The 23,362-nt window shown below is 46.1% G+C and overlaps 1 protein-coding gene and 1 pseudogene across 1 annotated transcript; both read right to left on the minus strand.

Moving 5' to 3' along the window:
- Positions 1-4,828: 4,828 nt before the first annotated feature.
- On the minus strand, positions 4,829-6,902 carry LOC139360845 (uncharacterized; annotated as a pseudogene).
- A 155-nt stretch (positions 6,903-7,057) lies between these two features.
- LOC139361817 (zinc finger protein 669-like) lies at positions 7,058-20,340 on the minus strand. The gene is made up of 3 exons (XM_071090521.1): positions 20,201-20,340; positions 15,978-16,104; positions 7,058-15,342 (listed from the first exon to the last, which is right to left on the minus strand). The coding sequence occupies exons 2-3, from the start codon at positions 16,055-16,057 to the stop codon at positions 14,490-14,492; spliced, it is 933 nt and encodes a 310-aa protein (XP_070946622.1). The 5' UTR covers positions 16,058-16,104; positions 20,201-20,340; the 3' UTR covers positions 7,058-14,489.
- Between the last annotated feature and the right edge of the window lie 3,022 nt (positions 20,341-23,362).

A 23,362-nucleotide genomic window follows, 5' to 3' on the forward strand; every position in this document is an offset into this window, starting at 1 on the left:
TCCCAGTTCAGGCTGTAGGAAGCTCATTTCAGCCCTCACTGTGTTCTGACTGTGGCTTGGTTCCCATAAGAAATAAAGTCAGAATTCCAGTCCCTGTCTCCTGGGCGGTGTGGCAGGTACACATGCCTTCAGTTACATGAGGAAAGGCGTGGCGAGCCCCCTTCCTTCAGTAAAACTGCACAGTTCCCAGAACCCTGATGCCATCCCCCTCACACCACTGTGAACACCTGAACAGAGCACATTTCAATGCGTGCACCTTTGTGGGCTAGTTTTCTATTTCTCCACTAAATCACCCCAAATTTAGCGCCCTAAACACTGACTTATTTTCTCACATTTCTGGAAGCTGGAGTCCAAAACAGGTCCCACCATCTAACGTCAAAGTGGCGGCAGGGCTGGCTCTGGGGAAGCGACCGTCTCCTTGCCTCCCGCAGCCTCTAGAGGCTTCCGCATCCCCTGGTCCATATGGCACCCACTGTCTTCAGGACCCACAGCGGCTCTGACGGCCCCCCCAACAAGAAGACGCAGAATGTCAGGAGCCCGGGCTCTAGTGCTAGGGCCAAACCTCCCCACCCTGCCGGTTCCTCACACACTCCCGTGCGAGTTAATATAGATTCCACTTTAACTAGTGTCACCTGTGTAAGGGGTAAGTGCCCAGCTGTGAACTGGTTAATCTCACCCACACAGACCGGGGAATAAACTCACAGGCCATGGACCACTCCACAAGCAATGAGTGACCACCTGCTCGGGGACCTCCATGGCCCAGCAGAGCACTCCGGTGCCTCCCATGTGGACTCAGAGTCTGCAGCGCCAGAGGGCCCTGGATAAAAAAGACAGCTCTCATGTCGGGAGGCACCCACCCGTGGTTGGGTTCCCGGTACTTTAAGTAGCCCAGGTGGACAAGCTGCGCCCCGTGCAACTCCATCACAAGAATAACGGCTGCACGTGGTGAGTGCATGGGTGGCCACCCCTCAGTTCAGCTGGCCGTGTTAAGCACATCACCACCGTGACCTCAAATCAGACTCATCTGCTGGCACAGTCCAGGCATCGACCCCCAAGAACATTGTGGATCGCAATTCACAGTAGTGATTGCGATCAGGGCCACACGTGGCTAAATGTATTTACAGGAGGACGCCACAGCCGATCTGGCTGGACTGAGAGCATTTCCCACTGTACATTCTTACAACACCATTTTATTTGCGCTTTATTAAACTTTTATGGCTTTCTTCTGCTCATCTACTTGATGGGAGTGTTTCTTGTTCTTATGACTGCAGTGATACTTCAGGCTACAACTATCAATGTGTAAAATTAGTTTGGAAGGCACCTTATCATTAAACATTTCACAAGCAAGCAGTCAGAGGCACCTAACTCGGAGGCCTGTTTTCTTCTCTGAGCCAAACCTACCTTGGACTCAAAGAAAACGGCACATGGAGAGGGGCTGGATCTCCAGCGCCCATTCCTAGGGGGCCTCCTGGGGAGCAGATATGGAGGGAGAAGCCCTGGGCTATGGCACTGCCGTACTAAAGAAAAATCTATTTGGGTAAATGTAAGCGCCAGACATAAGAGATTAAGCAAACCATGAAAAGAAACCACTATCCACAGCTTCTCCAAAACAGAACTAAACTCCCTTTAGTTTGAATTGGAAAAGCAGAAGTGATGATCAGGATACAAAAAAAAATGACACAGTATCTGAACACAGGAGAATAATCAAGGGCCACTGTCTCTTCCTGTGTCAGTGGGAGCCTCGCATCTAAGCTGGATTTACAAGGTTACTACTTTGGACTGAAAGTTATCCCCAACCCTAGTTTGTAAGCAAGTGGAGCAGAACGCTTCAATTATTTCAAGGTTTAGCGGTAAAGCTCTGCAACTCTCACAACCATTTTAATTGGTGTGAATTTTAAAGTGACTCAATCTGTTGGCTGGAGTATCTAACGGCTTAACCACGGGGTCATGGTGGAAAATTATTCCAATTGCTTTTGTTTTCTCTACTGAAGATGCATTTGAATGTTCTTGCAGTTTGCAGTTGGGGCTGGTTCTGATGTTTGGTCCTGAGGAGGCCCAAGTACCCGTAGAGGAAGAATCTGAAACCTCAAGACACTCGAGTGCTGTCTGGGGAGATGGAGACCCCAACCCGAGGGACACTGACGGACTCAGCACCGGCGCAGGGCCGCCAATGCAACAGGCCACGTATTTGCCGCTTACAAAACAACATAAGCAACCCTCCCAGGTGTGCACACACGCTCTGTACACATCTGTCCCTGCCAATGCCAGCACACATTCTGTACGCACTCACATCTGTCCCTGCCAATGCCAGCACATATATCCAAGGTGTGCACACACGCTCTGTACACGTGCACATCCCTCCCTGCCAATATGAGCACACACCCTCAGGGGTGCACACACGCTCTGCACATACTCACGTCTGTCCCTGCAGCCTGAGTCAAACAGTCACAGAGAGGCAGAGGAGGAGGAGGAAGGTCGTGATGGGCACTGAGGTCCTGGGAAGGTTCCCCTCCCTACTTCGGGAGAGACCCCTCATGTGATCCTGCCGTCACTCACCCTTCCGCCTCCATCCTCCATCCTCCCACAGGGATCAGGAGGATGCCCACTGCACAGAGCTGTGATGAGCATGAACAGAAGATGGCAGGAGCTCATGCCAAGGTGCTGAGCACGGGGCCTACGGAGTGCTTCTTTCTGCTGTGGCTGACATCATCAAACAAGAGACTGACACAGCTTCCGCAGAGAATGTCACTCGCTGAGAAACTGAAACGTGTGACCTAGGAGCCTGTGAAGGTCTAAGAACAAACCAACAAGCCAAACGGTTTTGTTTGTTTTTCAAACACCATAGCCTGTTTTTACTTTTTTTTTCATGGTCTACCTTGGGTATCATTTAGTTTAATTTCAAAGTAAGTCCAATAAATACACAAAATCACAGGACTGAGCATGGAGCATTGTTTCACTTCATGTCCTCCAGCCTTTAGGACACATTAAGGAAAGACATGATTCCAGGATTCCCATTAGAAAGGCTGCCCTGAGGCTCCTGCTGGGGCAGCCAAATTGCAGCAGTTAATGCTGCCCCCAAGCTGCTTGGATGAAGCAGAAGATTCCGGAGGTCTCTTCTCTTCTGCCCCTCACCCAGGAGAGAAGGTGAGGGGAGAAATGTGAGAGAAGACAGGAAGAAGGAGAGGGGAGGGGGGTAGAGAGGAGGGGAGAAGGAGGGAGAGGGGAGGGGGAGGGAGGGAAAGGGGAGGGGGGAGGGAGGGAAAGGGGAGGGAGGAGGGAGGGGGGAGGGAGGGAGGAGGGGCATGTTCCATCCACCAAGGCAGCTGCACTGCAGAGAGAATGGAGGGTGTGTTGTCTCTCAGGACAGCAAGTTCAAGCTGTTTATAATTGTTAGCATAAGCAGTGACCAGCTGAGGACAGGGCTGCAATTGGAGATGACAACATTTAATTTTCATAGTTGATATTGGGGACCTGCACCTAAAGCATCGTGCCTTGCCCTTTCCCCAGATGGGCCAATGCCTCTCTATACTTGACTCTATTTGACTAAATAGCTGATATTGACTAGGAATTATGACGTGTAGGATACCCCTTACCATAGTAACGTCAAACTCACGTTCTAAATGCAATTTGCTCAGGGACTGGCTTCTAACTCTGGGTAGAAATGTTAAGCTCAGTACAGTTCAATTCAGTAAGCATTTATCAAGAAACTCCTAGACCAAGAGCTGTGTTAGACACTGGGTATGGGGTGATGGGGATACGAAGATGTGGAATTAGAACTCGAGAAGCTCAAATGCTCTCATTTAATTCCCTAATGCAATTACCTAGCTTCAACCTGATGGCTGTAATGTCTAAATTCGCTTTCTCTTTATTCCAGTTCTACATAACAAAGCATAAATAATCACAGAGCAATAATTCTGTGTTGGCCTATTCAGTGGACAGAGAAGAGCATTCTGACTGGCGTGAGACACTGTCTCCATTCCCAGGAAGCCCGTGAGGTGGCTGCACGGAGCACACGCGTGAAGATTCTGGAGCACGAGCATCAGGTGATGGGAGGGGCACGGAGGCAGCACCACAAAGATGCTTGCCGAGGGGCCGCTGCAGCCGGGCTGGCCGGGAAGGTCACGGGAGCGGGCACAGGCATCTCCCTCCAGCCGCACTTGGTTTTCAAGAGGACACATGCAGGGAAGGGGATGACACCGAAATGCTGTGGCGCTGAGGGGAGGAGAGGAGAGACACAGGGCCAAGGGCTGGCCACCACCCCTTGCGTCCCTGCCCCTATGAATGCTGCCAAAATCAGCCCCAACGGGGAAAAATGAGGTGGGTGAAAGAGGTAGACAGACTTGGCTTCCATGGAATTCACAGATTCCAGTCATTAAAAATCCCTTCTGAGTTTTCATCTGGAAAACTTTGCAAATGTATTTAGCGACAAGAAGCAGAAGATGAAGCCAACACAGTTGGGCTCAAACCGCCACCCTTCTCCTTCTCTCTGCATCCAGGACCCGCCCTGAGCCCGTGAGTGGGAGGACCCGGAGCTGCCCAGCCCAAGGGAGTGGCCCCTGACCAGAGGAGGGAGCCGCACAGCGGGGCCCCCAGCACGTGGATGGCAGGATCTGTGCTATCTCAGTCCCAGGGCCCCAAGCAGAGAAGGCCTGGGGCTCCCAGCTGAAGTTTTGCTGTCTCCTCTGTCACCAAAGTCGAGAAGGACTGAGTGAGACCAACGTCTGCTGGCTCCTCGGTGGCTGCCGATGTGGCCCTCAGGCTGCGGGTGAAACCGTCTAGGGAAGCCGAGACAGTGGCTAGAATCACAGCCACGAGTGTTCCAGGGACCCTAAAACACAAGCGCAGCCTGAGGAAGGCAGCGCCCGCTCAGATCCCCATCCAGGCTTGTGTGCCACACTCGAGAGGCACAAGGCACCAGAACATGGCACTTTAAGTGACTTTGTGGGGTGTAGGAACACAAAATGGGGCCTCGAGTGGCTCAGAAGTCACTCCCACCAGCCCACGGGGACCCGGGCGGCCCCTCTGGATGTGGCTGGCGTCTCTCCAGGACGGGCTCCAAAGTCCTATGGAGGAAGTGAGTGTCCGTCTTGCTCTGAGGAAGGATCCTGACAAGTATCCTGAACATGCAGGCACACAGCTGGCTGACTCATCTGAAGGGACCTGTTGAGCCACTAGCCAGGGAAGGCTGGAGAGAACTCGACTAACACACGATCCCTGCCCAGGAGCCCACCTGGGCCGCCCACGAGAAAACTACGGAAGCTGTGAAGACAGAGGTGTGCACGGGGCTGGGAGAATCCTGGGAGAAGCCGCACTGGGGACCAGGAGGGATGGAGGGCTGGGCCCCACAAGCAAACGAGGGAGGCGCTCAGTGCCATGAAGACCCCGCTGCACCCACAGCTGCAGGCCTGGCTGGCAGCACGACCGTGGCTTCAGGCGCGGGCCCAGGAGCACGTGTGTTTGGCAGGAGCTGCCCTCCTGGAGCCGCACTACGGGTACCGTCATTTTAGAGGCAGGTACCTGATATCAACGATGACAATCAACCATGCCACCCTGAATTACAGCCATGTCCTCAGCGGGTCGCTATTTACGCTGACAATTACAAAGAGTTTGAACTCGCTGTCCCAAGAGGCAACAAGCCCTTCATTATTACGGCCGCAAGCCTCTGTGCGGCCCTCCTCCACCTCCGCTTGCCATCGGGGCAACCTGAAGTCCCATGACAGTGACTCAGAGCCAGCCCAGTAGCTTCGGTGCAGGAAAAATCACAAAAACTCAAACACATCCTAAACATGGGCAGTTGGTAGGAGCTGATTCCTAAATTAAACCTGTTCGGAGGCTTTCTGGGCTAGCACAGCTCTGATAACAGGCTTGCGCTTTTTGCTCCCCCTGAAGGGCGACGAGGAGGCCAGGCTCTGCCATTCTGCAGGCTCCGATACGTGGAGTCTGCCCTGTGGCCTCGGTGGCCTGTGCCAGACAGTGTGACCGTCGCCCGCAGTGAACACTCGGCACAGCAGAGCAGGCTTGGGGAAGAACAGAAAGTGACCTCTAAGCCTGCAGAAGACGCTAAGCCACGCACGGCCTCACGCGCACTGCGTGTCAATCACGGCCGAAGCAGGAACCAGCTCTTAATAGTTCCAGTAAATGCAAAGGTCGCCCTGGAAAACAGTGTGAACCTTTCTGACAACTCACAGGTAGGTAGCTACTGCCTGAGACACGAAGGTAAAGAATTCACCTGAAACTGCATATTATAAAACTTATTTTTAAATGATGGCGCTTAATTTGAAAGACTCCCAAAGAATACTGCATTAGAAAGTGACAGAGTGAAACCGTGAAGCTGACCACAGGAGTCCCTGGAAATTTCACCAAATGTTGCGTCAAAACTGGGAAATAGAAGAACCGCACCTGATGAAACATTCGATTAATCACTCGAGTCCTCCCCACATACGAAGCTATGTTAAAAAGTGTTCCAAAGGTGGAGAGGATATTTCTTCCGATTTCGCAGGGGATGTACACCACCCCTGGTTCCTAACATCCAGGGGGCGAGACGATGATATTAGTCTCAATATTGCAGGAGGTGTACACTCCCTAGTGATATTGTTCCTAATATCCAGGGAAGTAGAGGAAGATATCACTCCCAATAGAGCAGGGAGTGTACACCCTTTCTGTGACATTGCTCCTAATAGCCAGTGGGGGAGAGGAAGATATTACTCCCAGTATTGCAGGGGATGTACACCCCCTTGTGATATTGTTCCCTATATCCTGGGAGGGAGACGATGATACTCGTGGCAATATCGCAGGGGGTGTACATATCCACTGTGATATTGTTCCGAATATCCAGAGGGAGAGAAAATGATGTGACTCCCAATATCACAGGGTGTGTACATCCTCCTGTGATATTGTTTTTTTTTTTTTTCTGGAGACGGAGTCTCGCTCTGTCGCCCAGGCTGGAGTGCAGTGGCCGGATCTCGGCTCACTGCAAGCTCCATCTCCCGGGTTCACGCCATTCTCCTGCCTCAGCCTTCCTGAGTAGCTGGGACTACAGGCGCCCGCCACCTCGCCCGGCTAGTTTTTTGTATTTTTTAGTAGAGACGGGGTTTCACTGTGTTAGCCAGGATGGTCTCGATCTCCTGACCTCGTGATCCGCCCGTCTCGGCCTCCCAAAGTGCAGGGATTACAGGCTTGAGCCACAGCGCCCGGCCGATATTGTTTCTTATATTCAGGGAGAGAGGATGATATTACTCCCAATATCGCAGTGGTTATACACACCTCCTGCGATATTGTTCCTAATATCCCGAAAGGGAGAGCAACATATTTCTCTCAATATGGCAGGGGGTGTACACCTCCTTTGTAATGTTGTTCTTAATATCCATGATGGGAGAGGATGATATGACTCCCAATATCGCAAGAAGTGTACAGTAGCCTGTGATACAGTTCCTAACATCTAGGTGGGGAGAGGATGATATTACTGCTCATATTGCATGTGTTGTAAAACTCCTTTGATATTTTGCCTACAATCCTGAGGGGAGAAGGTTATATTGCTCCCAATATCAAAGAAGGCGTACACCCCCCCCTGTGACACTACACCCAATATCCACATTGGAAGACGAAGACATTATGCTCAATATCACAGGGGATGAACACCCACCGTGGGATATTGTTCCTTATATTGAGAGGGGGAGAAGATGCTATTGCTCCCAATAACGCAGGGGCTGTGGCGGTACACCCCTCCTGTGATATTGTTCTTAATATCCTAGGGAAGCGAGGATGATACTACACCCAATATCACAGGGGGTGTACACCCACCCAGTGATATTGTTCTTAATGTACTCCCCCTCCCACCACCAGGGATATCGGTCCTAATATCCAGGGGAAGAGAGGATAACATTATGCCCTATATCACAGGGGAGTGTACACACCCTTTGTGATGTTGTTCCTAGTATCCAAAGGTAGAGACGATGATATTACTGGCCATATCGCAGGGGGTGTACACCCTTCTGTGATACTGTTTTTGACATTCAGTAGGGGAGAGGACAACATTAATCCTAATATCACAGAAGGTGTACAGACCCCTGTGATGTAGACCCTAATGTACAGGGGAAAGAGAAGACTATTGCTCTCAATATCACAGGGGCTGTAACCACCCTGCCCCCTGTATATTGTTCCTAATATGCAGAGGGGTGGAGGCTCATAGTACTCCCAATATACGAGAAGGTGCACACACACCTGTGATAGAGTTCCTAATATCCAGCGGGAAAGAGGCTGATTTTACTTTCGATATTGCAGTGGGTGTACACAGCCCCCAACCCTAGGATATCGTTCCTAATATCCAGGCGGGAAGAAGATGACATGGCTGACAAGATCGAAGTGGGTGGACACTTCTTCAATGATATGGTTCCTCTTATTCAGGGGGTGAGTGGATGATACTACTCCCAATAAAGTAGGAACCATACAGCCACCTTGGGATTTTGTCCTTAATAACCACAGGGGAGAGGTGATATTACTACCAGTATTGCAAGGGGTGTACACCCCTCCTGTGATACTGTTTCTTATATCCAGGAAAGGAGAAGATGGTGTTAGTACCAATATTGAAGGGATGGACAGCCCCCATGGGATACTGTTCTAAAGATACAGGTTGAAAGAAAATGAGATTCCATCCAATATAACAAGGGGTGTACACCTCGCCTGTGATATGAATCCTAAAACCTAAAAGAAGAGAGAATGACATTGCTTCCAAAAACACACAGGGTGTACACCCACCCTGTGATATTGTTCCTGTCATCTAAAGGAAGAGATGATGATACTACTCCCACTACCGCCAACCAACTACCACTTCTTTAAGCATCTTGACAACTTTTTGCAGGGAAAACAAGTACACAACCAGCAGGATGCAGAAAATGCTTTTCAAGAGTTCATCCAACCCTGAAAGCACAGAATAAACAAGTTTATTTCTCATTGGCAAAAATGTATTCGTTGTAATGGTTTCTTTTCTTTTTCTTTCTTTTTCTTTTTCTTTTTTTTTCTTTTTTTTCTTTTTTTTTTTTTTTTGACAGAGTCTCACTCTGTCACCCAGGCCAGAGTGCAAAGGTGCAATCTGGGCTCACCGCAACCTCTGCCTCCCGGGTTCAAGAGATTCTCCTGCCTCAGCCTCTTGAGTAGCTGGGATTACAGGCACATGCCACCACTCCCGGCTACTTTTTATCTTTTTAGTAGAGACGGGATTTCACCATGTTGGTCAGGCTGGTCTCAAACTCCTGACCTCCTGATCCGCCTGCCTCAGCCTCCCAAAGTGCTGGGATTACAGGCGTGAGCCACTGTGCCCAGCCCATTGTAATGGGTTCTATTTTGATTAATAAAGATGTGTTGCAGCCTAGTTATACAAATTTAAAATTCATGGTCCAAAACCACAATTACTTTTGCACTAACCTAATACTTTAAGAATTAAAAGAAGCCTTTATATTAGAGAGCCCATGGATGATAAAATCATAAAGAATATTACAATCTCCATAACCCACAAACTTGGTAACTTAGACCAACTGCATGAATTAAAAGACACAATCTATTAATACTAAAACACAGGAGAAATAGGTAATCTATATATATTGATATCTATTAATAAAATAGAATCAATACCTAATAACCTTACAGAAAACTTATATATTCCATAAATCTGACATTCTGTCATGTTATTCTAACTGGTGGGATTCAGGGATTTCCATTTTGATAAGAACATAGGTGGGTCTCAAACACTTAATTTTAGTGCTCATTTGTCAGAAAAGCCATGTCCACTATAGGATACTGCGGAGCGATGCGTTATGGAGAATTTAGGCAAGATAATATGATATTCAGAGTTAAAGGAAGACAACCTGATTTATATACAGTAATTCCTCATAATATCATAGGGGATACCATATTTAAACTTTGGGGTATCCCCAGGTGTAATTCTTATTTGAGCCACCTGTGAATTTCAGACATGGAGGCTTCCCAACTTTGGTGGCTTTCAATAAATGTGGAAGTTAACTCACAACCTATTTTGTGGAGGCATAAAATTCAATGAGCACTCATTTAACCTTGTATTTTAAATATTATTTTTATAAACTTGCATTTCCAATTAGTTGAAATTTTAAACCTGTTTCAGTTCTTATCCACTCTTTTTTTTTTTCCCCTGAGATGGAGTCTTGCCTTGTCACCTAGGCTGGAGTGCAGTGGCATTGTCTTGACTCACTGTAACCTCCACCTCCCAGGTTCAAGCGATTCTCCTGCCTCAGCCTCCCGAATAGCTGGGATTACAGGTGCCTGCCATCACGCCCAGCTAATTTTTGTATTTTTAGTAGAGATGGGGCTTCCCCATGTTAGTCAGGCTGGTCTTGAACCCCTGACCTTGTGATCTGCCCACCTAGGCCTCCCAAAGTGCTTGGATTACAGGCCTGAGCCACCGCACCCAGCCTCTCCACTCTTTTTAGGTGGAGGGGAGTAAGGGTTTCTTGGAATTAGGAGGAACTCCCATGTACCCAACCCATTTGGGTAAATTTCTTCCTTCAGAGTTTTTCAAATCAGCATCACCATTGTTAAAGGCCTCCCACATGGTAATAATTGTGCTACAGGGTTTTATAAACATGAAGTCTATGTTTGGCTGAATGAACCTCCTTGCTGTGCACAAGGGGGCCATAGGTGTTTTCACCAATTATGAAGCGGGTTCACTGTGCAATGGCTACCAACTTTTCTGAGTACAATGAGGCCAAATACATTCATAGATAAATTCCATGAAGTGAATTTATTACTTACAAATAGCAAACAAAAGACAACAGAATTCTAGGATTCAATATGAACCATTACCACAAGATCAGGAAGGCTACCCAGAGCAGATGGATGGAGTTTTGACTATAAATGCTTCACTTGCACTACAACTGAGGGACCCCAGAAAGCAGCCCACATTGAGTTTTCTCCCAGGATGTGGTTTGCTGGACACAAGCGTTAAAGGCCATTCTGTTTCGAGCAGGGACTATAACAGAGCCTGGGCTGTTCTGACCAATGTCACTTGATTATCAGAATATTGCCTTCCCAGCATATCGTACAGTTATCTTGAGAACTACCAGTAAGAAAGGGAGGAAAATGGCCCTGCACCCTTAAAACTGAAGGATCAGGATATTTGCTGTGACAGAGGCACAGACAGTAGCGACAGAGTGTTCTTGTGAGCCATCTACTAGTTCTCTTAACCGGAGCGTGGCACCAGACCGCTTTTCTATTTCCTTTCAATGGAAACTATTTCAGAATATTTTGAATTTCTACATCTATAGAGTTGTGGCACATGATCACTGGCAGTGTAGACTCTCTGCATGGTTAAAGGAAAGAGTTCAGAAGCCCATCAACCCACATTGGAGGAGACCACCTAATCCTCCAAAGAGTGCCACTCCATCTTCCTGGGGTTAGCTCCACATGCAGTAAGGCCACTATAACTAAGGCCGTCAAGACTTGCAGTCCGAAGATGAGACTTTTGACATGCTGATAAGCAGCAGTGATAAGAAAAGCCCACACACTGGTCAGGAATTTTTCAATAAAAGCAGCTGAGATGCTTCTTCATATGCTTCAGTAGGGGCTAATATCAAACTATTTCTTCCCATTTTCTTTACTCAGCAGTGCCTGAACCATGAGGCACCATAGATGTACACCTCATCAGGAGGGTGTATGGTACAGCAGCAAGGGGAGCAGCAGCACAAGAAACAAACAAGGCCACTACTTCTGCTTACATAATAACTATTGTCTTGGAGTGTAAAATAATTAATAATGTTCACATGGCTGCCCTAAGCACACAGAGATGGTGACCAGAGCAGATGCAGGGACTGCAGAGATACAGCCTGATTCTTGCTAATTAGGACTTAAGTGTTGGCTTATGTGCTGTGCTTTTGTGCATTCATAAGCCAGGGCCTCAAAACTGCCTGCTAAGCTCAGGCCAAAGGTCATGCTGGGGTGCAGTTAAACTTTGATGTCTAGGAGATGAGAGCATTTTAGTGTGGAAGAAGATAACAACACCTGAAGACCACAAAACACTGTGCAAACCAAAGGGAACGCCCATCATCAGCTCACGGTTCTGACCCAGGTGACTGCTGATGTGTTACGGAACAGTCAGCCCATAGCAGGTAGGTCAAGTTGAGCTGGTGTCCTGCATTGAGGACTGATCCATTCCATTCGTGTTGCTAATTGTTTCAATAGCGTCTCATGCACCCCACTGGTGAGGAAGGAATTAGTACCCTATGTTTACTGGCACCGTTAAACACATAACATCTATTACTAAACAGATAAGCCAGACCTCAGTTACTAATTACATACAGGAGGATGGTGTAAGCTCCCACAGGCCCAAACAGGGATTAACTTGAGCGCAGAGAGTGGTATAACATTAAAAAAGTGAGGATATTCCTTTTTTTTTTTTTTTTTTTTTTTTTTGACACAGAATCTCACTCTGTCACCCTTGCTAGAGTGCAGTGGTATGATCTCGGCACACTGCAAGCTCCATCTCCCGGGTAAACTGTATGTACTTAGGAATTAATACCAACTCACTATTAGCAAAAAATAAATGTCTTTACATCAAAAGTAGTTTTTCATTTAATAAAAATAGGTGGGATGTGTATAATGGACAAGGGATAATCAAAATTTGCCAAATGAGGCTAGTAAGACAATCCCAAGAATTCACAATCATTATTCACTGGTCCATTAATCACAGGACAATACATACAAATGAAACTTACCTGACCGGGCGCAGTGGCTCATGCCTGTAATCCCAGCACTTTGGGAGGCCGAGGCGGGCAAATCATGAGGTCTGGAGTTCAAGACCAGCCTAACCAACATGGTGAAACCCTGTCTCTACTAAAAATACAAAGAATTAGCTGGATGTAGTGGCGTTCACCTGTAGTCCCAGCTACTCGGAAGGCTGAGGCAAGAGAATCGCTTAAACCCAGGGGGCGGAGGTTGCAGTGAGCCGAGATCGGACCACTGCACTCTAGCCTGGGCAACAGAGTGAGACTCCATCTCAAAAAGAAATAATAATAGAATAAAAAAATTAAACTTACCTACGTATTAGAAAAACATCCAAATTCAACCATGAATCCAGCACATTATCAAATGAATAGACAAAAATTCTACCAACAGACTTAAGAAAATATCATTATCTATGAAATTCAGGTACTACTGCTTAAAGAACATTTACAGAACTCTCACCTCAAGGTTTCCCTGCAAAACAAGGTGAAATGCATACTCAAGACTCTTTAAGAATGGGCCACTGATAAAAACAATATACTTGTAACTTGTGTAACATTTCATAGATTTTTTTCAAGCACTGCGCGATAATTAATTTGCATCAGGCTTTCCAAATTAGAAAAGCTTCACTTATAGAACTTCTTTCCAGTGGGAGTTTTCACACGGCTTTTCAAGTAAATGTTAAAACTGAAAATATTCTTGCAGTTTCTAAACTGTTAGAGTTTTAATCCTGTGTACGTTCTTTTATTTACAAGGTCCAGCCAGCTACAGCGTGCATTTTCATATGTCCTTGAGTGGATATGAGAGAAATGAAACACTCAAACATTCTGGACATTCATAGGGTTTTTCTCAGGAATGAGCTGATGTCTCCAAATGGAACTAATACAACCGAAGGCCTTACCATAAATTTAAATTCAAAAGCCTTTTCTCCACTCTGAGCCCTCCCAAATCTTCAGGAAAATCTGAAGGCTTGACCACATTTCCTACATTCTTAAGGTTTCTCTGCAGTGTGAGCTCTTTCATGTTTATGAGGGAAAGGGAAAGAGTAAATGTTTTACCACATTTCTTACATTCAAGGGGCTTTATTTATTTATTTATTTTTGAGATGGAGTCTCACTCTGTCGCCAGGCTGGAGTGCAGTGGCACAATCTCGGCTCCCTGCAACCTCTGCCTCCTGGGTTCAAGTGATTCTCCTGCCTCAGCCTCCTGAGTAGCTGGGATTACAAGCATATGCTACCACACCCAGCTATTTTTGTATTTTTAGTAGAGACGAGGTTTCACCATGTTGGCCAGGATGGTCTCGATCTCCTGACCTCGTGATCCACATGCACAGGGCTTCCCCCCAACCCCCCGTAGCCTTTTATGTCCTTGAAAAAGAACTAAGACAACTGAAATGTGCCGCCATGCCCAGCTAATTATTTTGTTTTTGTTTTGAGACAGAGTCTGCCTCTGTCGCCCAAGCTGGAGCGCAGTGGTGCGATCTCGGCTCACTGCAAGCTCCGCCTCCCGGGTTCACGCCATTCTCCTGCCTCAGCCTCCCGAGTAGCTGGCGTGAGCCACCGGGCCCGGCATTATTTTATTTTTTGTAGAGACAGGGTTTCACCACGATGCCCAGGTTGTTTCACATTGTTTTAATCCAGGCTGGTTATAAACTCCTGGGCTCAAGCAATACACACACCTTGGCCTCCCAAAGTGCTGGGATTATAGGCTGAGTCACTACACCCAACCTCTACATCATGACTTCTTTAGTGGCGCATAAGGTAACTGGAACGAGTGTAGGCTTTACCGCATCTCTTACATTCATAGGGTTTTTCTCCAGTATGAATTCTTTCGTGGAGGTGAAGGGAACTGAGGCGACTGAAGGCTTGGTCACATTGTTTACATTCATAGGGTTTCTCTCCAGTATGAGTACTTCTATGGTTACAAAGGGAACTCAAACGACTAAAGGCTTTGCCACATTGTTTACATTCATAGGGTCTCTCTCCAGTATAAATGCTTCCATGGTCATGAAGGGAAGTGGAACAGCTGAAGGCTTTATCACATTTGGTACATCTCTCTCCAGTGTGAGTTCTTTCATGCATCTTAAAAGAACAAGAAAATCTGAGTGTTTTCCCACATTCCTTACATTCGTAGGGTTTCTCTCCAGTGTGAGTTCGTCCATGTATTAGACAAGAACCGGAAACAGTGAACGCTTTACCACATTGTTTACATTTATAGGGTTTTTCTCCTGTGTGAGTTCTCTGATGTCTTTCAACTGAATTGAGAAAATGAAAAGCTTTCCCACATATCGTACACTTATAAGCTGGATTTCCACTGTGCATTATCCTGTGTCTTCTAACACCTGGAACAGAAACGAAGCATTTCCCACACTGTTCACATTTATATTGCTGCTCTCCATATGGTTTGTATCCTGAGTGGGCTAGGATGTGCCTATTAAGGAGGGAATGATGTACAAAGACTTTTCCACAAATACTGCATTCACATTGTTTTAATCCAGTAGAAATGTTCTCATTCAGATCAAGATTTGGAATGTGGCTGACAACTTGTCCATACTGACTACCTTCTTTGCTTTCACGCAGTCTCTGTACCATATGATTTCTGTAAAAAAAATGACAAGCACATTATTATTGGTTGGTTTAATAACTTTCTACTCATTCATAGGTCTTCAACTTACACTGCTACCAATACTAGGGAAAATGCATTTTTGTTTTGGGCTACTACTGAAAACACAGCTACCACCTGCATGGCTATGACCAAAATAGTAACATTCATATACACAATTTTGTAGTACTATTTTCAAGTAAACTGTTTTCCAAACACTGACTGCTACACTGATGTACGTTACATTTTGGTTGAAATTTCTCTAAAAGGAAATGAATTTCAAGTGACTCTTATTTGCTTTGATTGCTTGTTTTTAAATTCATGACATGCTAAGATTCCTTCAGAGGACTTTATTTCCTCTTCTCAGTGCAAATTATCTTGTATCTTTCCCAAGTTTTTTGAAGTGATCTTCAATATTCTGGTCTTTCTGTTTTTTCCTAAAATGCAGATGCACAAAATTATCGTGAATTATTTCAAACTATAGAAACATTACTAGATTTCATGTTCATTGTACACAGTGCCCATGCCTGATTTATTCACCAAATCATTCCCTTGCCCCATTCCAAATCACAAATAGCACTGATGATAGGGAAATACTTCTGTAATTAAGTGAAATGTGTTGTCATTCTTACCTACAGAAGCCAGGTTCCTGCAGGTTTCCTGCATCACTTCTCTGGAGAGATTCTTCTGAGAAGAATCTAGCAAAGCCCATTCCTGCTGGGTAAAGTTCACAGCCACATCCTCAAAAGCCACGGAGTCCTAAAACATTCCACACATGTGGATAGAAGGATGAGTGAGACTGAGAGCACTGGGAATGTATACTCAATTCATAAGCTGTTTACATGATTCTAAAATTTCCAAGCATTTATTTTATGACTTGATTGTCACAACTCTTACTCTGCTCATGCATACTCCCTCCCACACAGCAGTACTAATGCTAGAATTAAACTATTCAAAAAGGCAACAGCAAAGTAGAAACACCCATCTCATGAGAGAATCCAGGGAGTAAGATTACGATATGCTGCTAGGAGTTACCTTTTAACTTCACTTTGTACATTTCTAGTATCTGTCATACTAAAGTCCTACCTGATGTGCATAAGTGAGTTAATATTATCAGTCCTGAGACTACTTATTCTTAAAAATACCTGCTCACAAAGTTCAATCTTTGTTTGTATTAGGAACTTACATTTTGAAAGGGATTCCACCAACCCAAGTAATAAGAATGACTCATTGCATCTAAATGGCTTATGCAGTATATTTTCCAAAACTTCTTCTGCTGAAAGTCTATTATTTTGTGTCACTGCAGTGGTGCTTAGGGAACCAGACAAAAAAACACAGTCTGAACACTAAGTGTTCAATGAATTTCCCTGGTAGACAATATTTTACATGTGCTGTCACTTGTTAACTGTGGAAGTGAACCCATTCCACGTGATTACACCAAGAGAGAATAGGCTTATTAAATTTAATTGAGTAGTAAATAAAACCAATAATTGATATTTAACAATACTAATACAACAATTTTTCAAATTTCTATTGCACAATATCAAGGCAGAAAGGAATAAGAGGAAATAGGACACATGCTTTTTAAAATGACATTAATGTCACCACTTCCAGATGCTATTCCTATGAAACCACATAAATTCCCAGATCAGGTGGTTTTAGGCAAGAAAAGCTACTCTTTCATATGTAGTAAAAATGACCAATGTCTAATCATTTTTAGTCATCTAAAAAAAGAGTGATGGCTTGTCTAACATACTTCTAAGATTTTCAAACAAAAATATTCAGGACAGCACAGTGTTAGCAGAGAGATGAGCAAGCAGACCAAAGGAAAAAAAAAGTCTTAATGACCCAGCATCTATATGGAAAGTTGAGGAATGATAGAGTAGGCACTATAGAATAGAAAAAGAAATTACATGCACTTTAAAATATGAGGCAAACCAGGCTGGCATCTACTTGGGAAAATGTATTGCATTCTTCTCTATTCCATGAACAATAATCATCTTATTATATATTCAAATACAAAAGATAAAACCAGAATACTTTCAGAAGTCACAGGAAGATTTTTTTTTAACTAAGGATTAGGCAGAATTTTTTTTATGTAAGAAAAAAGTGATAAAGGAACAGACAAACTCAAACATATTAAAATTTAGGGAATAAAAAGAAAATGGAGTGGGCCAGGCGTCGTAGCTCACGCCTATAATCCCAGCATCTTGGGAGGCTGAGGTAGGGGATCACCTGAGGTCAGGAGGTTGAGACCAGCCTGGCCAACATGGCAAAAATCCCGTCTTTTTGTTGTTTGTTTGTTTGTTTATTTGTTTTTGAGACGGAGTCTCGCATTGTCCCTTGGGCTGGGGTGCAGTGGCAAGATCTTGGCTCACTGCAACCTCCACCTCCCGGGTTCAAGCAATTCTCTTGCCTCAGCCTCCCGAGTAGCTGGGATTACAGGTGCCTGCCACCACGTTCAGCTAATTTTTTTTGTATTTTTAGTAGAGACAGGGTTTCACCATGTTGGCCAGGCTGCTCTGGAACTCCTGACCTCATGATCCGACCACCTTGGCCTCCCAAAGGGCTGGGATTACAGGCATAAGCCACCGTGCCAGGCCTAAAACCCTGTGTTTACTAAAAATATGAATATTAGCTGGGTGTGGTGGTGGGTGCCTATAATCCCAGTTACTCAGGAGGCTGACACAGGAGAATCACGAACTCGGGAGGCGGAGGTTGCAGTAAGCAGAGATGGCGCCACTGCACTCCAGCCGGGCTACAGAGCAAGACAGCATCTCCAAAAAAACAAAAAACAACACTCAGACACCCAGATAAGAGGATACACATGTGTCCACTGTCATAAATTCTTCACAAAGCTACAAGAGGGGAACTGACATTTTGGTGAATCTTTATAAATCATCAATTTATCTATCACACTTTTATTTCACCAATAGCATTTACAAAGCTAAGTCCTACAATTCCATTTGAAATTACCCTTAAAAAGAACAGAACTTTAAAACTTACTACATTCACTCTGGGGAAGAAATAAATACGAATTTTTAGCAAATGAAATACATCATTTTACCTTGCCTCTTTGGAAATAGTATTTTTATCTTTCAAGCTATACTGACAAAATGTATCTTACAGTCAGTGAAAACCTGAAACTCAAATAAGCGGACAAGCCTTTTCAAGGTAACAAACTCAGTGAGAGGCAGTGCTGCCTCCAACGCAGACCTTTCTAAGTGTCACGGCAGGCCGTTCTATCCCTTAGGACACCCATCCTGTTCAGTAAAGTACTCAATGACCACCTAGGAGGCACTGGCACTGCTCTTTGTCCTCCTGTGTGCCTTAAGTGCATTTTAATATTCAGGTTCTTGCGCATCCTCTCTGGGGTGGGTTTTCCTTGTCCTTTGGGACGGTTTTTCTCTCTTCACAAGTCTGAGACAAGCTAGAGAGCAGAAATCATTTCTGCCTTTTCCTCTCAATATCAGCATCCAATTGGTAAACCATCAATGTGTCTTCGAGGAATAATAACTCGGGCTGGAGGAATAATTTTAATGACCTAACTTTCATGACATTACATTGTATTGTCCATTAATTTTAATGTCCTAAAATTTTAATGACCCTAAGGGGTCACCATTTTAGATGAAACTATACCAGGAGATTCCTCTAAGGCCAAGAGCATCCAGCTGCTAACCTGAGAGACTCTACCCCCTACCTCAGGCTGTCCTTGGGGATGAGATGACCCCGGGGCTGATACTCACTAGACCCGCCAATAGACATGGCCACTGTGGGTATCCTGGGTCATCCCCAGACAGTTCTAAAATGCCAGGACTAGGAAAAGACAGGAGAGTGGCTGAGGACACAACACCCTGTCAAGTTTTCACGGGGGAACCTCAACCTAAAGACATTTTGGTAATATGTACACTTAGGAAAGATGAAAAGAAGAGAGGCACAAAGATTTTTTTTACAGTAGAGTGTCAGATGATTTATTCTCCGCTTTCCTCTCATGTAAAATGTTTGGAAACAGAAAAATATTTTGGCCAAGGTGCCTCATGCCTGTAATCCCGGTGCTTTAGGAGGCCGAGGAGGGTGATCAATTAAGGTCAGAAGTTCGAAACCAACCTAGCTAACATGGCAAAACCCTGTCTCAACATACAAAAATTAGCTGGACGTGGTGGTGGCGCCTATAAGCCCAGCTACTTGGGAGACTGATCCAGGAGAATCGCTTGAACCCGGGAGTCAGAGGTTGCAGTGAGCTGAGACTGCATCATTGCACTCCAGCCTGGCGACAGGGTGAGACTCCGTCTCAAAAAAAAAGAAAAAAATATATATATACATATATATGTATATATATGTATATATAAGTGTGTGTATATATATGTATGGTTTGCTTCCTCATTCACCTTATCAAAGCCTCTCATTTACGCCCCTCCCCTGGACCCCAAACCACAAACCATGACTGCGGTACCCGTTTATGAATCGCGTTTGCTCAAACGCGCCGTTTAACGTTTTAACAAAGCCTCAGGTTAATTTTAGGGGGAGAAAGGTGGGACTGGAAGCTCCATGAACCACAGCTTCTCCCACGCTGGAACCCCGCTCACCGAGTCGGGGCTCTCCCGGATCACCCTCCCGTGGTCACCGCACTACCTGGGTGGGGGAGACGCGGGGTTCCGGAGAGGGCTCCGGCCGGCGGAAGTGGCGCCCGCAGGTACAGACAGGACGCAGGGGTCCCGCTGCCCGCACCGCCCGGCCCTGCACAGAAGGGGACTGAGGCCCGGCTGCGCCGCGGAGACTCGGTCCGCAGGTTCCGCAGCCGATGGCTGGTTCAGCCCTCTTCCCTACCTCGGGAAGCCAGGCGCAGTCCACTCACCGTTCCTCGGCTTCCCGGGTGTCCCAGCGTCAGCTAGGGATGTCCCAATACCCGCAGGTCACAGGGTGGCAGAGGCTGCTGCAGAGCCACCGGGCCTCCCAGAGCCAGGAAGTAGCAGCGGAGACTCACAGGAAGAGCCTACAGTGACGAAGGCCAGGCAAAGCGCCCGCCAGCCAGATCCCGGAAGCCGCCCTCTCCTTTCCGGCGGTGCGCCTGATTGACAGGTCCCCACCCCCCAGCGCCCCTGATTGTATGGGGCTTCAGGCCCCGCCCCCTCAGGCCCTGAGTGACAGGAGATTGCGATCTCACGTGAGGCTGAATGAGGCCAGAATGACCGTTTTGGCCTAGCGGTTTGTAGGGGGTGCGTCCTTCCTGCGCTGGGATCTGACAACGCAAGGAGCACATTCGCATTTAACCTTGTATACAAGATTATAGCTATTTTGCGTAATAAGATATAAAATTGCACGCAATATAATGGCAATTCTGTAACTGCCCAGTGGGTTCACCTTGCCCGCTACCTAGACAGAGCCGATTTCTCAAGACCGGGGGAATAGCAATAGAGAAGGAGTAACTCACGCAGAGTCGGGCTGTGCGGGAGACCGGAGATTTGATTTTTATTTTATTTTATTTTATTTTATTTTATTTTATTTTATTTTGTTATTTCTGAAACAGAGTCTTGCTCTGTCGCCCAGGCTGGAGTGCAGCCTCGGAGTTTTATGATTATTCAAATCAGTCTCCCTGAGCATTTGGGGATAAGAGTATTTAGAAAGTTTATTTTGCCAAGGTTGGGGATGCTTGTGCATGACACAGCCTCAGGATGTCCTGATGACAGTTGCCCAAGGTGGTCAGAGCACAGCTTGGTTTTGTTGGAGATAAATGCTCGGTGACGCAAAGTAAAACCAGAACTTAAGCAAAAGTTTTCTCAGCAACGCAGTTTACCTCTGCGGAAGCGTGCTGCTCTCATCAATCACAATCACAAGAGCACACGGAATAAAGGAAAGCAGGGGTTTTTATTCCTAATGCAATCCCTACCTCTGGCATGGGCTAGGGCCAGACCTCAAGAGCTACACTGACCCCGTTGGCTATTTGTGAATATTTTCCCAAATAAGGGAGGGGGAAGGGGGATGTGAGTTACAATGGTGGGACGTGTGGTTTCGAAGGGAGAAATGGGTGCAGAGCAGGTAACCAAGGGAACAGATGTGAGCTATTGATTAGAACTGAGGGGAAGGTTGTTTACAGTAACTAAGGGCAAGGAGGCATGGAGAACAAGAAAGTTGAGTTCGAGAACAAAACACAAGAACGTTAACATGCCAAACCTTGGAAGAGAAACTGACCGTATCTGACAGTTTTAGTTTTACACATTTTAGGGAGACAGGAGACATCAATCAACATATGTAAGATGAACACTGGTTTGATCTGGTACAATCTGAAGCAAAAGTGGGTCAACTCGAAGCCAGGAGGGGGCTTCCAGGTCACAGGTAGGTGAGAGAGGAACGGTTGCATTCTTCTGAGTTTCTGATGAGCCTTTCCAAAGGAGGCAATAAGATATGCATTCTTCTCAGCCAGCAGCGGATGACTTTGAATAGAATGGGAGGCAGGTTTGCCCTAAGCAGTTCCCAGATTGATTTTTCCCTTTATCTTAGTGATTTGCGGGGCCCAAAATATTTTCCTTTCCAATTTCCCCCTTTTGTTTTAAAAATATTTTGGAGAAAGCATTTTAGAAGAAAATCAGTCTCTGGTGGCAGGTTTTGTCTGACTTCTCATGGAGTAGCTGAGATTACAGGCGAGCGACACCACACCTAGCTAATTTTTTTTTTTTTTTTTTTTTGGTAGAAACGGGGGTCTCCCTCGGTTGCAGAGGCTGTCTCTGGTGCCCAACGCAGGGCTCCCCGTAATCTCTACAAATAATCCAGTGAAGGAACACCAGAGCGTGGAAAGCTGAGGACGACCGACAAAGGACTCCCGAGTAGGTTTTCACTTCAAGCTCTAGGGTAAGGAGGGCGCTCGGGGAATTCCAGGGAAACCTCGGGAAAATGTGGGTGGAGCTGACAGTAAGTTCGCTAATTACTTAAGCCTTGTGTGCAGCAGTTACTGCGCCGCGGAGGGGTAATTGTCAGCACCCAAAATCTCACATCTTTGTTCCGTCTGGTAGACAAGTATTCTCCTTGGTTCCCGGAATATGGAATCATGAATGTAGAAGATTGGAACAAGGTCGGATCAGACTTAAAATGAGCACAAGAAGAGGGCCGCGATATTCCCGTCTCTGCTTGGTCTGTGTGGTCTGCAATTAAAACAGCACTGGAGCCCTTCCACACTGAGGAGGAGAAGGAGGATTTTCAGGATGACATAGGAAAGTTGAGTAATCAGGAGTCTAATTATCAGCTAAGTGAACCATGACAGTCTCGTTTAAAAAAGGGCGAGAAAAGGGAAGGTATGTATGCTAATCTCCAGAGACTTATAAAAGAAACTGTGCCACCTACTGCGCCTTTCGGGGAAGATCTGGAATGGCCACCCCCAGGCCAGCCTCCTGAATATTTGGAAGGGGAGCCTGAGACCCGCGCCTTGCCGCTCCCATCGTTGCAGGCCCCGCCAGTAACTATGGCGAAGGGAAGCTTCAGGCTTGTCCAACAGCCAATTAGGATGAGGGATTGATCCAGGCTTGCCCACCTGTTAGTTATGGTAGAGGAGTGCTGCGAACAGGTCCAAATACAAATATGGCACAGGGACAATCCAGTCATCCATTCGCCAGGCACAAGAAATGGGGGATTTGAATGCTTGGCAGCTTCTGGTAATTATTTCACCAGCTGAGGAGGCCAGAAAACTTACTCAAGCATGCTGGGAGCCATTTCCTTTTAAAATATTAAAAGACTTAAAGCAAGCAATTGGACAATATGGGCCATATTCCCCTTATGTTCATTCCTTGTTACAATGTGTGGCTTATAACAGACGCTGAATACCTATGGATTGGGAGGCACTAGCCCTTCCACTTTCCACCATGAGGTGAAAAAGACTGAGACTCCACCAGATGCAACTGCCCAATCTCAGACATTCCAGCCACCAATATTGTGAGCCAAAAGGACCTTTTTTACTTATAAATTACCCAGCCTCAGGTATTCTGTTACAGAAGCACAAAACAGACTAAGACACAAATGTATGAAAAAA

Source organism: Macaca nemestrina, chromosome 2 (assembly GCF_043159975.1).
Source record: "Macaca nemestrina isolate mMacNem1 chromosome 2, mMacNem.hap1, whole genome shotgun sequence".
NCBI classification, from domain to species: Eukaryota; Metazoa; Chordata; class Mammalia; order Primates; family Cercopithecidae; genus Macaca; species Macaca nemestrina.

Coding starts and splice junctions, on each gene's coding strand:
- LOC139361817 (XM_071090521.1), bottom strand. CDS start 16,057: ATGGGCTTTGCTAGATTCTTCTCAGAAGAATCTCTCCAGAGAAGTGAT. Junction 15,343..15,977: donor CAGGAACCTGGCTTCTGTAG/GTAAGAATGACA, acceptor TTTTTTTTACAG/AAATCATATGGTACAGAGAC.